At 40.0% G+C, this 14,264-nt stretch overlaps 1 protein-coding gene across 2 annotated transcripts in view; it reads right to left on the bottom strand.

Moving 5' to 3' along the window:
* Positions 1 to 359: 359 nt before the first annotated feature.
* Positions 360 to 14,264, bottom strand: part of CSGALNACT2 (chondroitin sulfate N-acetylgalactosaminyltransferase 2) — a 43,018-nt gene continuing 29,113 nt past the window's right edge. For both annotated transcript variants that reach the window (XM_087431865.1, XM_004432423.3), the window contains 2 exons: positions 11,703 to 11,784; positions 360 to 3,638 (listed from right to left, as the gene is read on the bottom strand). In XM_087431865.1, coding sequence (XP_087287991.1) covers positions 3,346 to 3,638; positions 11,703 to 11,784 — 375 coding nt within the window. In that variant the 3' untranslated portion in view covers positions 360 to 3,345. The remainder of the gene's footprint in view (positions 3,639 to 11,702; positions 11,785 to 14,264) is intronic.

The following is a 14,264-nucleotide window of genomic DNA, read 5'->3' as shown; positions in this document are numbered from 1 at the left end:
AGACTGTGATGCAATGGCATGGTAACAGACAGAAAGCCTAATTGAACAGATGAGAGCCCAGAATCAGACCTGTGGCTGTATGGACACCTGAGGATGACAGAGTGGTTTTGCAGATCAGTGGGTAAAATATGGACTTATAGGTGACGCTGGAAAACAGTTAAATGCAATCCTTACCTCATGTCATACACAAAAATCTCTTCTACTTAGGTTAAAGACCTAATTGGGAAAAGCAAAGTTATGTATGAGGTATTCAGAAGATAACACAGAACAACAGCTTTAAGACATCCTTCCTTATTATGAGGTCATAAATCAATAATAAAAAGTAGAATACATGAAGGAAGACTAATTAATCACATTAAAGTTAATTTTTATTCATCAAAAAGTACCATCAAGAATGAGAAAAGACAAGCCATATTCTAGAAGATATTTGCAGACATTTAACCTACAAGAATTGGTATCCTGCACATATGAAGAATTGCTATGAACTGATAAAAATGGGCAAAAAGACTGGAAATGCAAATTATAACTACAATTCATGCCTAGAGCCCACTAGATAAGAATTAATAAGCCTGACAAAATTAAGTATTGCCAAGGGTACAAAGTAAACTTTCTCAGAGTGTTGGAGGTGGTCCTCTTCAGAAAGTTGAACATGCACACAACTGATGACTTAGCATTATTACTCCTAGAGAAATTCTCACACACTTAAGAGACATGTACAGGAGTATTCATGATAACACTGCTTCTGATGGCAAAAACAAACAAGCACACAACAAAAAATCACAAACAACTCAATCTATAAACAGTAGAATGAATAAATATCGTAGTATATTCATACAGTGAAAGACTAGTCAGTAATAGAAGTGAATTACTTTTGAGATTAACATCTCAAGTTGTTTTGAGGTGAACCTCAAAAATGATACTGAATGAAAAGTTACAGAATATATAATAAAATAATATGTATATGAATTCAAAAATAGGCAAAACTAAACCATCTATTGGGTAGAGATACATAGACAGTTGGGAAAACTGGGAAGAAAAATAAGTGAATTTATCACAAAAATCAGGATATTGGGGCTGGCCCAGTGGTGTAGTGGTTAAGTGTGTGTGCTCCACTTTGGCAGCCCGGGGTTCACGGGTTTGGATCCCACGCGCAGAACTACGCACTGCTCATCAAGCCGTGCTGCAGCAGCATCCCATATGTAAAGTAGAGGAAGATGGGCACGGATGTTAGCTCAGTGACAATCTTCCTCAAACAAAAAGAGGAGGATTGGCAACAGGTGTTAGCTCAGGGCCAATCTTCCTCACCAAGAAAATAAATAAATAAATAAATAAAAATCAGGATAGTGACTCTTATGGGGAGAGTGAGGGTATGTGACTGAGCAGGGCCACAGAGGCCTTTCACTGGTCAAGTTCTATATCTTAATCTGGGTAGCTGGTGCACTTGTGTTGGCTTTATTATTATTTAAAGTACACAACTGCATGTTATACACTTTTCTGTATTTATGATATTTTATAACAGAAAGAATTTATCACATTTTCGTTTAAGTTTTGGTAATAAAATACTTTATTGGTACCGTTTAACGTCAAAAACATAGTAATGTTTCCATTGCTTAGCTTCCATCTTTAAATTAAAAGCTAGTTTAAAAAAACAGGAGAAAAGGTCGTCATTTGATTTTGTCAAAGAACAAGCTGCAACTTACCTTTGCAAATAATTAGGTTCTCTCTCTCTTTAAATACCACAATTCACTGGTCTTCCTAATAAATAATTGTATATAAAAGGAGCCAATGGCCTGAATAATTTTGCAAAGAACATTTTACACATGTTTAAAATACAAGCCTAAATGCTACCCCAACTTAAAACTTGTAAGAATAATTAGTAAGAGTCATTGTAAAATTGAATTCATGTAGCACCAAGAAATTTGAGATTTGTAATATTTCAGATGGTATGATTTACTGAGCAAAAAGACTAACAATTTCTGTGATTTTTCAGGTGTTTATATACAAATAGAATTCAATATAGGTCCCTTTTAAAAGCCAAAGGTTCAAAAATCTATGCATGCCTTTCACCATATCTCCAATTTCTGGATAATTGACCCTATGGTAAAGATCCATGTGTGATAAATAACATAGGACAGTCCTATCTGAATATAATTATTCATCTTGTCTCATTAATATAATTTATATCTCAATTAAAACATCATTCTATCTGCAAGCAATATAATATATTTCTCTAAAATATTCTGTAATTCAGATTTCCATTCAGACTATCTTCCCTCCTCCTTTCTCAAATCAGTATGATCTTATGGTACGTCTCATGAAATTGTTTTTTCTCCCTTCAGTGAAACTCTCTTTCAACTCAAAGTATTATAATAATGCAAATATAGATGTAGCACACATTAACATATTAGGAAAAAGAGGATAATAAATACATATGGATCCATGCTAAATGAGACAATACAAAGCAAAAAAAATACACCACCACGCTATGCTCATCTATTCTGAATCACCACAAGAAGGCCCTGATAAGGCCCTGGCTCACGTAAACTAATGTTCCCAGACACCCCGAGTGTCCTGTACTCCAACATAATTAAGTGTTCTGTTAAAGATGTTTCCATGTTTGATTTCTGTTTATTCAAAACTGTCTACAGCAACTTTAACTACTAATCCTGAACATGATGATAAAGCAATAACACTGTATTTTTAATCAAGTCATAGATTCTAACCTAAGTATTTCCTATTATTACCCATTTGTTTAAAAACAGACATTTATGGGGCTAAGCAACATCAAGTTAAAGGGTTTTTATCTCTGCCTTCTCTTTGTTGGTTGAGGATTTCAGATGTGTCATTTAATTATCCTCTGCTTCAGTGAAAAAGGATTCTTCAAGCAATTGACCAAAGATCTTCATTTTAAAACCAAGCAGACTGACTCAGTGGTCGGCCAGTGAAGAACCCTTGTCCACACACTTCATCCTTACACTCCGTCCTCTCTGCAGGAACGGGGTGCTCCTGACCCGCCATCTGCATAGCACAATCCATCCCTCAGCCCACGTGCAACCAGGACACATCAGAACACGGGTGCTGGGTAGAAACTAACTCAAAACTACTTTTGGGACAACGCCAGATTTCAATCTGTCAATGATTCCATAACACAGTATTCTCACAAGACAGAGACTCTGCATTGAAGCACTTGCTTTGTCTTCAGTTCAACTGCTAAAGTAAAGTAATGTTAGAAAGAACACAAAAGATAAGCATGTCTTCTCTGAAAGAGGCACTGCATCTGGAATGGGAATTAAGGCTAAATAAATAGTGCTGGTTTCAGTTCAGACTAACGTGTCAATGAGTATGTTAGCCAACAGCTTCGCTATTTGTCCTGTACGCCTGTTTGTGAAGATGCGTCTCTATCTCCTCCCTGAAGACCAGCATTCCCAGGTGCGAGTGAGAGGCCTCATTCATGGCTTTGGACTGGATACACATGCGGTACTGCTCGGGGGTCAGCTCATCCGCACAGCGCTTCTCGTGCCAGAGGTGGAAAAGACCAGGAACTGGAGTCCGAATCACAATCAGGTCACCATGTAAGTATTTTCGATAAAGATGAACATCTTCTCCACCCCAACCTTTTACTTCCATGTCAAATCCACCTGCAGGATCAAAATTGACACTATAAGTAACTGCCTGGCGGCCAGAGCACAGTGAAACCTCATAAAGATTTAAACGTTCTGCTTCAAATCAGATGGTATGGTACAGCCCAAAGACACCTGACACAGAGGACTGACGTCCTGGTTTGGAAGTCCAGTTACCAGCTGACATCTAGGAGCTCAAGGTCTCTGCTGTTGAGAGTATTGAAATGAGATTAAATATTTGAGAATGCTTTGTAAACTTCAAGGTTCTATAGAAAATCTACAGAAAGTCAAATAAAAGAGAAGGAAATATAAATCAGCCACAATCTCACCACCACTAATATTTTGTTTTCTTTTTATCCTGTGAGATGCAAGTTTTACTGGGTCTAAGAAAATTTTCCAGAGGGGAAAAAAAAGAAATGATGAACCTGGAAATACAAATTTGAGAATGGACACACAGGTGATTTAAAGCCATAAGAATAGATGAAATTACCGAAGCAGTTCAGAAGAAACACAGGGCCCAGGTCTAAATGCTAAGAAAGGCCGATATCTAGAGGTTAAACAGAGGCAGAGAAAGTTAAGTAGCAAGAGACTTAGAAACGGCCCCAGAGAAGGGAGAAAATTCTGGAGAATGTGCTATCACAGTAGTCAAGTGAAGAAAGCATCTTAAGGAAGAAATGGTCAAGTATGTACTGCTCAATTAAGAACTTTAAAAGAACCAAGTAGACCTGGCAACATAAATGTCACTTACAACCTTACCTAGAACAAATATGATGGAACAATGGGGCAGAAGGCTAACTGAAGTGGGCAGACACATGAAATGGGAGATAAAGTTGAGAGTATTTTCAAACTGGTTTAAGTTGAACAACTAACTTTTTAAAGAAGCATGAACATAAACCATTTGGAATTTTTTTAAGAGCTAGAAAAGGGATTCTTAAAAACTGAGAAAAAATTACTTCTTTTATTAAGAGCTAGATTTCCAAATAATGTATTCTGTCAAATAATTCTATGCCACTTAATTTCACACATATAGGATGACAATAATCCTGAGATCTCTGAAAAGTATTACTTTAAATATTCACAGCTTTATTAAATGCTATGGCTGATATATGTTGGCTTTTCTTTCTGTAAACACAAATAAGCTCGTCTAATATTACAGATGATGTAGATACTTAAAGTAAATGGGGGACTTCCAGTTTCTGGTCCTGGAAGTTGTTACTCTGTCCTAACAAGTAAAAGCTGAACGGATTGAAAAATCAACAACTCTTCTCAGCTCCCTCAGAGAAGGTCACAGGGTAAATTGCTGCCCCTAAAATTGGAGAGACAGACAGGTGGGTAAGAGAGAATTACAACTTACTAGAGCAGAAACTCACAAGTAGAACTCTCTGGGGCAACCAGTACCATGGGTAGGAAAATCTGAACTGTAATTGACAAATGAAGGCTCAGCAGAAAAGTCTGAGAGTTAAAAACTCCAGTGGGGGTCAGTCACAGGGGATCTGCTACAGGTTTGTGAGTTTTACCTCTAGTAGCTCTACCAGGTTCTCACAGTGAAGATTGGAGAAAAATCCCCTAGTGCTTCTAGGAAGGGGAGGGGGAAAGTAACCATTTTGAAATATGCCAGAGCATTCTGCTCTTCTTAACAAGGCCTGCCCTCAGGAGAAATTATTTTACCAGAGTCTAACCTACCTGGGGGAAGGGATATAACCAACTCTAGCCCACTCCAACCATCCTGTCTCAATTAAGGTGGGGGCAGTGTCTGAGAAACATTTTTGAAAGTCACTGTCTAGACGCACAGGGTCCCTAAAGACTGAAACCTAATCGCAGGGCTAGAGCGTGCTTCCTGCCCTCCCACACCTCACCTCCATGTCATTAAAGGCCTTAGCGGCAGTTTCCTTTTACCTAGTACATCATGTTCAGCTATGAAGAAAAAATTAGGCATACTAAAAGGCCAAAAATACAGTTTGAAGAGAACCAGACTCAGACATGGCAGGGATGTTGGAATTACAGGCACACCTCAGATATTGCAGGTTCTGTCCAGACCACTGCAATAAAGCGAACATCGCAATAAAGCAAGTTGCACACATTTTTTGGTTTCTCAGCGAATATAAAAGTAATGTTTACACTATACTGTAGTCTATAAAGTATGCAATAGCATTATGTCTAGAAAACCATGTACTTAATTAGAAACACTCTATTACTAAAAATTGCTAACCATCATCTGAGCCTTCAGCGAGTTGTAACCTTTTTGCCCTCAATGTTGATGGCTGCTGACTGATCAGGGTGGTGGTTGCTGAAGATTGGAGTGGCTGTGGCAATTTCATTTTTTCTTTTTTTGTGTGTGAGGAAGACCAGCCCTGAGCTAACATCCAATGCCAATCTTCCTCTTTTTCGCTGAGGAAGACTGGCCCTGGGCTAACATCCATGCCCATCTTCCTCTACTTTATAATATGGGACGCCGCCACAGCATGGCTTGACAAGCAGTGCATCAGTGCGCGCCCAGGGTCCAACCCTGCGAACCCAGGCCACCAAAGTGGAGTGCGTGCACTTAACCACTGCACCACTGGGCCGGCTCCCATGGCAATTTCTTAAAATAAGACAACAATGAAGTTTGTCCCATCGATTGACTCTTCCATTCATGAATTTTTCTGTAGCATGCAATGCTGTTTGATAGCATTTTACTCACAATAGAACTGCTTTCAAAATTGGACTCAATCTTCTCAAGCCCTGTGACTGCTTTATCAACTAAGTTTATGTAATATTCTAAATCCTTTGTTGTCATTTTTATGATCTTCACAGCTTCTTCACCAGGAGTAGATTCCATCTCAAGAAACCACTTTCTTTGCTCATCCATAAGAAGTAACTCCTCATCCATTAAAGTTTTATCATGAGATTTCAGCAATGCAGTCACATCTTCAGGCTCCACTTCTAATTCTAGTTTCCACCACATCTGCAGTTACTTCTTCCACTGAAGTCTTAAACCCATCAAAGTCATCCATAGGAGTTGGAATCAACTTCTTCCAAACTTCTGTTAATGTTGATATTTTGACCTCTTCCCATGAATCATGAACGTTCTTAATGACATCTAGAATGGTAAATCCTTTCCAGAAGATTTTCAATTTACTTTGTCCATATCCATCAGAGGAATCACTACCTACGGCAGCTATAGTCTTACAAAATCCATTTCTTAAATAATAAGACTTGAAAGTTGAAATTACTCCTTGATCCATGGGCTGCAGAATGGATGTCATGTTAGTAGGCAAGAAAACAACATTAATCTTATTGTACATCAGACCAGGTGCATTGTCAATGAACAGTAATATTTTGAAAGGAATCTTTTTTTGAGCAGTAGCTCTCAACAGTGGGCTTTGCGGCCAGCCCGGTGGCACAAGCAGTTAAGTGTGCACGCTCCACTGCAGCAGCCCAGGGTTCGCCGGTTCACATCCTGGGCGCGCACCAACGCAACACCTGTTAAGCCATGCTGTGGCGGCGTCCCATATAAAGTAGAGGAAGATGGGCACAGATGTTAGCCCAGGGCCAGTCTTTCTCAGCAAAAAAGAGGAGGATTGGCATCGGATGTTAGCTCAGGGCTGGTATTCCTCAAAAAAAAAAAAGCAGTGGGCTTAAAATACTCAGTAAACCATGTTGTAAACAGACCTGCTGTCACCCAGGCTTTGTTGTTCCATTTATAGAGCACAGGCAGAGTAGATTTAACATAATTCTTAAGGGCTCTAGGATTTTAGAATGGTAAATGAGCCTTGGCTTCAACTTTAAGTCACCAGCTGCACTAGCCCCTAACAAGCGAGTCAGCCTGTCCTTTGAAGCTTTGAAGCCAGGCATTGACTTCTCCTCTCTAGCTATGAAAGTTCTAGATGGCATCTCCTCCCAATATAAGACTGTTTTCGTCTGCCTTGAAAATCTGTCATTTAGTGTGGCCTCCTTCATTAGTTATCTTAGCTAGAGCTTCTGGATAACTTGCTGCAGCTTCTACATCAGCACTTTTTGCTTCATCTTGCACTTTTATGTTATGGAGACAGCGTCTTTCCTTAAACCTCATGAACCAATCTTTGCTAGGTTCAAACTTTTCTTCTGCAGCTTCCTCACCTCTTAGAACTCACCTTCATAGAACTGAAGAGAGTTACGGCCTTGCTCTGGATTAGGCTTTGGTTTAAGGGAATGTTGTAGATGATTTGATCTTCTATCCAAACTGCTAAAACTTTCTCCATATCAGCAATAAGGCCATTTCACTTTCTTATCATTTGTGTGTTCACTGGAGTAGCACTTTTAATTTCTTTTAAGAACTTTCCCTTTGCATTCACAAGGTAGCTAACTGCTGCACATGAGGCCTAGCTTTCGGACTATCTCAGTTTTCAACATGTCTTCCTCACTAAGCTTAATCATTTCTAGCTTTTGATTTAAAGTGAGAGACATGCAACTCTTCCTTTCACTTGACTACTTAGAGGCCATTGTAGGGTTATTAATTGGCCTAATTTCAATACTGTTGTGTTTCAGGGAATAGGGAGGACTGAGGAGAGGGAGAGAGACAGGGGAACGGCCAGTTGGTGGAGGAGTCAGAACACATACAACATTTATTGATTAAGTTTGCCATCTTTACGTGGGCAGCGTCGTGGAACCCCAAAACAATTATAATAGAAACACCAAAGATCACTGATCACAGATCACCATAACAAAGATAATAATAATGAAAAAGTTTGAAATATTGCGAGAATTACCAAAACGTGAGACAGAGACACTAAGTGAGCCAATGCTGTTGGAAAAATGGCGCCAATAGACTTGCTTGACACAGGGTTGCCACAAACCTTTAATTTGTAAACAATGCAATATCTGCGAAGTGCAATAAAGTGAAGCACAATAAAACGAGGCATGCCTGTATCAGATCAGGAATTTAAAACAACTATGATTAATATGCTAAGGGCTTTAATGGAAAAAGTAGCATGCAAGAACAGATGGATAATGTGAGCAGAGAGAGAGATTCTAAGAAAGAAGAAAAAATAAATGTTAAAGATAAAAAACAATGTAACAAAAATGAGAAATGTCTTTGAGGCTCACTAGTAGACTGAACCTGAATGAGGAAAGAATCTCTGAGCTAGAGGACATGTCAATAGAAACTTCCAAAACTGAAAGCAAAGAGAAAGAAGACAAAAAAAACCAAAAACAGACAGAGTATCCAAGAACTACAGGATAACTACAAAAGGTGTAACATGTGTGTAATGGGAATATGAGAAAGAGACGAAAGAGAGAAAGGAATAGAATTTCCAGATGAAAGAAGCTCAATTCCAAACAAGTGCTGATGAGAGGGCAGGGGCTCCCTTTCTCACTAAGCCCCCGTTCATAGGGTAGAGGCTCCACTCTGGATGTGGCAGGACAATAATACTGGAGGCCCTTCTACCCCCACCCAGCACCCTGCTCATAAAGCAGGGGTGTCACTCTGAGAGAACTGTGCCACTGTCTCCACCCCCAGCACTGGAGCAGAGGCTCAGAGATTTTTTCCAGGAGAAGAGGAAGTCCATAAGAACAAACTGCTCCAAAGCTCTTCCCAAATAAACTGACTTTATTTGAAACAGAGTGTACAGAAGTTCAAGCCTAAGGGGCTCTTGAAAATAATGGAGATTTTGGGCCATCCCTGGTGGCCTAGTGGTTAAGTTTGGCGTGGTTCCCAGGTGTGGACCTACACTGCTCTGTTAGCAGCAGTGCTGTGCTGGCGGCCCACATACTAAAAAATGGAGCAAGACTGGCACAGATGTTAGCTCAGGGTGAATCTTCCTCAGCAAAAAAAAAAAGAAAATAATGAAGATTTTGATGGTAAGCAATTAAGAAGAGGCTGATAGCCCCAGCAGAGGACAAGCTAAAATACAGGCCAGCTAGTTTACCAGAGACAAACAGGGAAAGACACAGCTAAGAAGAGCCCTCCTGGGGTCAGAACAAACCTCAAAGACTTGCCTCAAAAACTACCTGCAAAAGGGCTCAATTTAATTGAGTCAGACTGTGGAGCAATTTATGCCCCAGAGGATTGTCAAAAGCAAGAGAGCTATTAGTGGAGCCTTAACAGGTGGCAGTGATACCAAGAGAGGCATGGAAAGAGACAAAGAGGGCCCTGCTAAATCCAGTGTCATCCCAGGATGACTGTGCACATGCCCTGAGGAGTGACATGAGAGGCTTCATACTGCTAAGGGATGGAGGGTGGGGAGATAGAATTCACTAAAACAGTAAAGTCAAGTCAATAAGTAAATAAACAAGCAAACAGAAAACAGAAAACAAGCCCTGGAGATAAGGGTAATCAATATCCAAAACTGACACAATATATTACCTAAAATTTTTACAAAAAAGAAATTATGAGGTATTAAAGAAACAGAAAAGTGTCATTTATATATCAGAAACAAAGCAGCAACAGAAACTCCCTGTGAGAGGGCCCAGATGTCATTTTAAAAAAGATTTCAAAACCACCATTATAAATATGTTCAAAGAATTAAAAGAAATCATGCTTAAAGAAGTAACAGAAGGTAAGATGACAATGTCTCATCAAATAGAGAATATTAATAAAGAGTCAGAAATTACATATGAAAAAAGAACCAAATGGGGGCCGGCCTCGTGGCGTAGCAGTTAAGAGCATGCACTCCGCTGCTGGCGGCCTGGGTTCGGATCCCGGGTGCGCACCAACACACCGCTTGTCAAGCCACGCTGTGGCGGTGTCCCATATAAAGTAGAGGCAGATGGGCATGGATGTTAGCTCAGGGCCAGTCTTCCTCAGCAAAAAGAGGAGAATTGGCATGGATGTTAGCTCAGGGCTGATCTTCCTCAAAAAAAAAAAAAAAGAACCAAATGGAAATTTTGGAGTTAAAAAAATACAATAACTCAAATGAAAAATTAATTAGTGCAGCTTAACAGTAGATCTGAACTAACAAAACAAAGAATTGGCAAACTTGAAGACAGATCCATGGAGATTATATAATCTGAAGAACAGAGGGAAAAAGAGTGAAGAAAAATGAACAGTCTCAGAGAAATGTGGGACATCATTAACTGCACCAACATATGTCTAATAGGAGTATGAGGAGAAAACAATGAGAAAGAAGCAGTGAGAAATAACAGAGGCCAGAAGGCAGTGATGTATCCTTACTGTTTTATTAAGCAAGAAATCAGGGAAAAGGACATTAGTTTAATTTAATAGTTCTTTTATTGCTATTTGCTGATTTTCTATTACTCAAGTGTTACAATGATAGAGACAAGGTAGAGGAATTTCCAAAACAAATGGCTGAGTATAAAAATCAACGTAAGATGGACCTAAAAAGTACATAAAATATGTTCTATCACCAAATATAAAAAAATATATACAAGTATATATATAAAATATTTCTAATATGCTGTGGAAACGTAGCTACTGAATGAAGCAGGAGACGTGGAATCAGGTTTCGGCCTCTTAAACTATGCTCTCACACTTTATTTTTTTGCTGGGTAATACTGAAGATGGGGTGGGGCAGGAAGCTTAGACCAGATTCTTCATGGTCATCTTTGGCTCAGAAGTGTGGATGACTAAGCCTGTGACTCCAAGTCCCCCACTCCAACTTCAACCACAGCTAGAAAGAGCAACTGTTTTTTCATTTGTTTTAAATACTGGGATTTTGCATAACAGTTCAATAGACAAAGGGGGTTTCATCTCTAAATAAAATGAAAGCCCACAGACTAGATAATCCAACATTACTTGCAGCTGTAACAATCTATGAGTACACCACCAAAGTTATGTAGAGACTTTTTACAAAAGTACTTGAAACAATTGCAAATATGGGTAACAAGCCAAACAGATGTTTTTAAAAACTACTGTTTTGATTTTAAAGAAACAAGTAAATATTATATTGCACTTTTATTTTATCTTTATGACCTCATTTTTGCTATTCAAAGACATTAATGATAAACTCACTTTGGCTTTCATATTTCCAAACTCCTCTTTTCAGGTAATCTCAGACATTCATAATTTAATAGGAAAACACTCAAATCTGAGACATTTTAGGAAAATGCCATAAGGTGTTATAGTAAATATGTCAAGTCCTATCCTTAAATGTCAGGTATACTTACCAATGGTCAAGAAATCTGATCGATACTGACAAGTCATTCCAAAGCCAAAATCTCGCCAAAAGCCAGAATCCTTTTTGTGAACCTTAAGTTAAAAAAAAATTCAATTTAATCCCTCAAGAACTAGAAGTTGTTTTCATCAACAATGAAACAAATTAAAATACTTTACATATAATACCTTTTCCTGTCATTTATGTGTCTGATAATGGATCACATGCATTTATATTATTAAATCCTTACAAAACCAACAAAAATACAGTAATTACCATGAGCAAAGAATTCTTGCCACTTTCAATTTAATTGAATTCAAGTCCTGTACAAGGTGCAAGCTAAGGCTACTAATAAGCAAACAGGACAACAGTTGCACAAACACATACTGTAATACACTGTGATCAGTTCTACACAGGAGACCTTATTTGGTGCCTACCCAGCATCCATTCCCCTGCCCCTTCCTGACTGTGTACAGTTTTGCTCTGGTAATTACCTGGCCCTAGGCAGCCCATGAGCCTTTCACCTGGAGCTTCAGATTGGGCTATGAGTACTCTATACCTCACTTACTATAGGAATTGGTTCACTAACAGCCATTAGACAAAATTCAGGCCAACATGCTAAAAGAGGGGAGTCATTGGGAACTTGGGAAAACAAAGCCCCCTCATTCTTCTGAGAGAGCTACTAGAAAAGACACTTGTACTTTTTGGATGGTGTAGGATAGGAATAAGCAAACTACAGCCTCCGGGCTAAATCTGGCCTGCCACTTGTTTTTTTTAATAATTTCAGTGAAACACAGCCACACTCATTTGTCTACAAATGGTCTGTGGGTGCTTTCATGGTACAATGGCAGAGGGGAGTAGCTGCAACAGGGACTGTACGGCCCGCAAAGCCTAAAATAGTTTCCATGCGGCTCTTTACAGAGTAAGTTTGCCAACCCCTGGTGTAGGGTATAGATGTGAAGCTTGGAACTGCTGCAGTCCTTTTCCACCCTGAGGGAAAACAGCTTTAAAACGAAGCTGTCACCACTGAAGTCCAAGCAGAGAAAGAAAAAGAAAATCAAGGCTTTGATGATATGGAGCCTCCAGAATCAAGTAAAAGTTGAGGCCTGATAAACCTCCTTTATCTTATTCACACATTCAACAAGTGTTTAATCAGTTGGACATGGTTCTGGGAGCTGGGACCCAGCAGTGAACAGAGGTGACAAAGTCCCTACCATCACAGAGCCTCCATTTTGATGGGAAAATAGCAAATAAATAAATATACACCTCAGGTGGTGATACATGCAGTAAGACAAGGGGAGAGCATGATAAAGAGAAAGCCTATCTTGGATATAATGGCCACAAAAGGCCTCTCTGAGGAGGTAACATTGGAGCAGGGACCCAATGAAACCAGGGAGTGAGCTGTGCAAATATCTGGAGGAGATCACTCCAGGCAAAGAGGCCAGCACGCACAATGGCTTGAGGCAGAAGCGTGCTTGCAGTGTGTGACAAACACTAAGAAACAACTGTGGCAAGAGCAGAGAAAGCAAGGGCAAGAGCAGAAGACTGAAGCCCCAGGGTCAAAAAAGGGCTATTGTATTTTTTAAAGATGAGTGATATTATAGTATTTTTGTATGCTTATAGTAACGATCTAGAAGAGGCAAAATGTTAGGATAGGAGAGAATGAAGAATGGCAGGAGGGGTGTCCTTGTTTAGGCACAAGGGATGAGCTCTATCTAGTTCACTACAAAAGGACAGGCTGGCCTTACGAAGGGACATGGAGATGGAGAGAGGCCAAGGATGTGGTACAGAGGCAGTGAGGATCTCACGATAGAATGAGGAAGTGAACATCTGACTGCTTCTCTTTTCTAAGTGAAATACGAAGCAGGATATATGGAGAGTGAGGAGTGGTGACAGGTACTGGGAGGTGCGAGAAGACGGACAGCGTGGCTGGCTTGGAGGACAGAGAGTGGGGAGATTAGGGTAAGGCGCAGGACTTCAGGGCAGCCCGGGACCCCTGAGGCCCGTGGTCATATATTTAACGCAATGTCACATAGTGGGGCTGTGTGCTTCTTACTCTCCATACTCTGCTGCTCTGGGGCCTTAACCAGGCCCCAGACAGAATTGCTCTTAATCAGGTTGGAGTTCTAAGAGAAAACACCAGAAGGAGTGAGGGATGAAGAAGGTGAGCATATAGCAAAGAGGCTGTGGATAATGACTGACCACGGAGTCTGAGTTGTGTAGGGAGGGAAGTGAGGAAAGTGCCAGACAGGAGAAAGACGCACCTCATCCAAACAGCAGCATCCTGAGATAGCTCCCTTGAAGAAATGAAGTTGGAGCTGGGATCTGAGAGATTAGTAGGAGTTAGCCAAGTGAAAGAAAATGTGCTGGGAGAAAGTTCCAGGCAGAAGAACAGTTTGTGCGAAGGCCTGGAGATGGGAGAGAGAACTGTGGGTGAAGGATGGTGGGACTAAACATTGGAGTCAGAAGTAGAGGCGCCCACAAATGTAGACCAGGGCTCAGCAAACTTCTCCTATAAAAGACTAGGTAGTAAATATTTTAGGCTCTGTGGAACATAGGGTCTCTGTCTCAACTA

Source organism: Ceratotherium simum, chromosome 6 (assembly GCF_057802395.1).
Source record: "Ceratotherium simum simum isolate JZ-2026a chromosome 6, ASM5780239v1, whole genome shotgun sequence".
NCBI classification, from domain to species: Eukaryota; Metazoa; Chordata; class Mammalia; order Perissodactyla; family Rhinocerotidae; genus Ceratotherium; species Ceratotherium simum.
The sequence above is the reverse complement of the archived record's forward strand: the minus strand, read 5'-3'. Positions and strand labels throughout refer to the sequence as shown.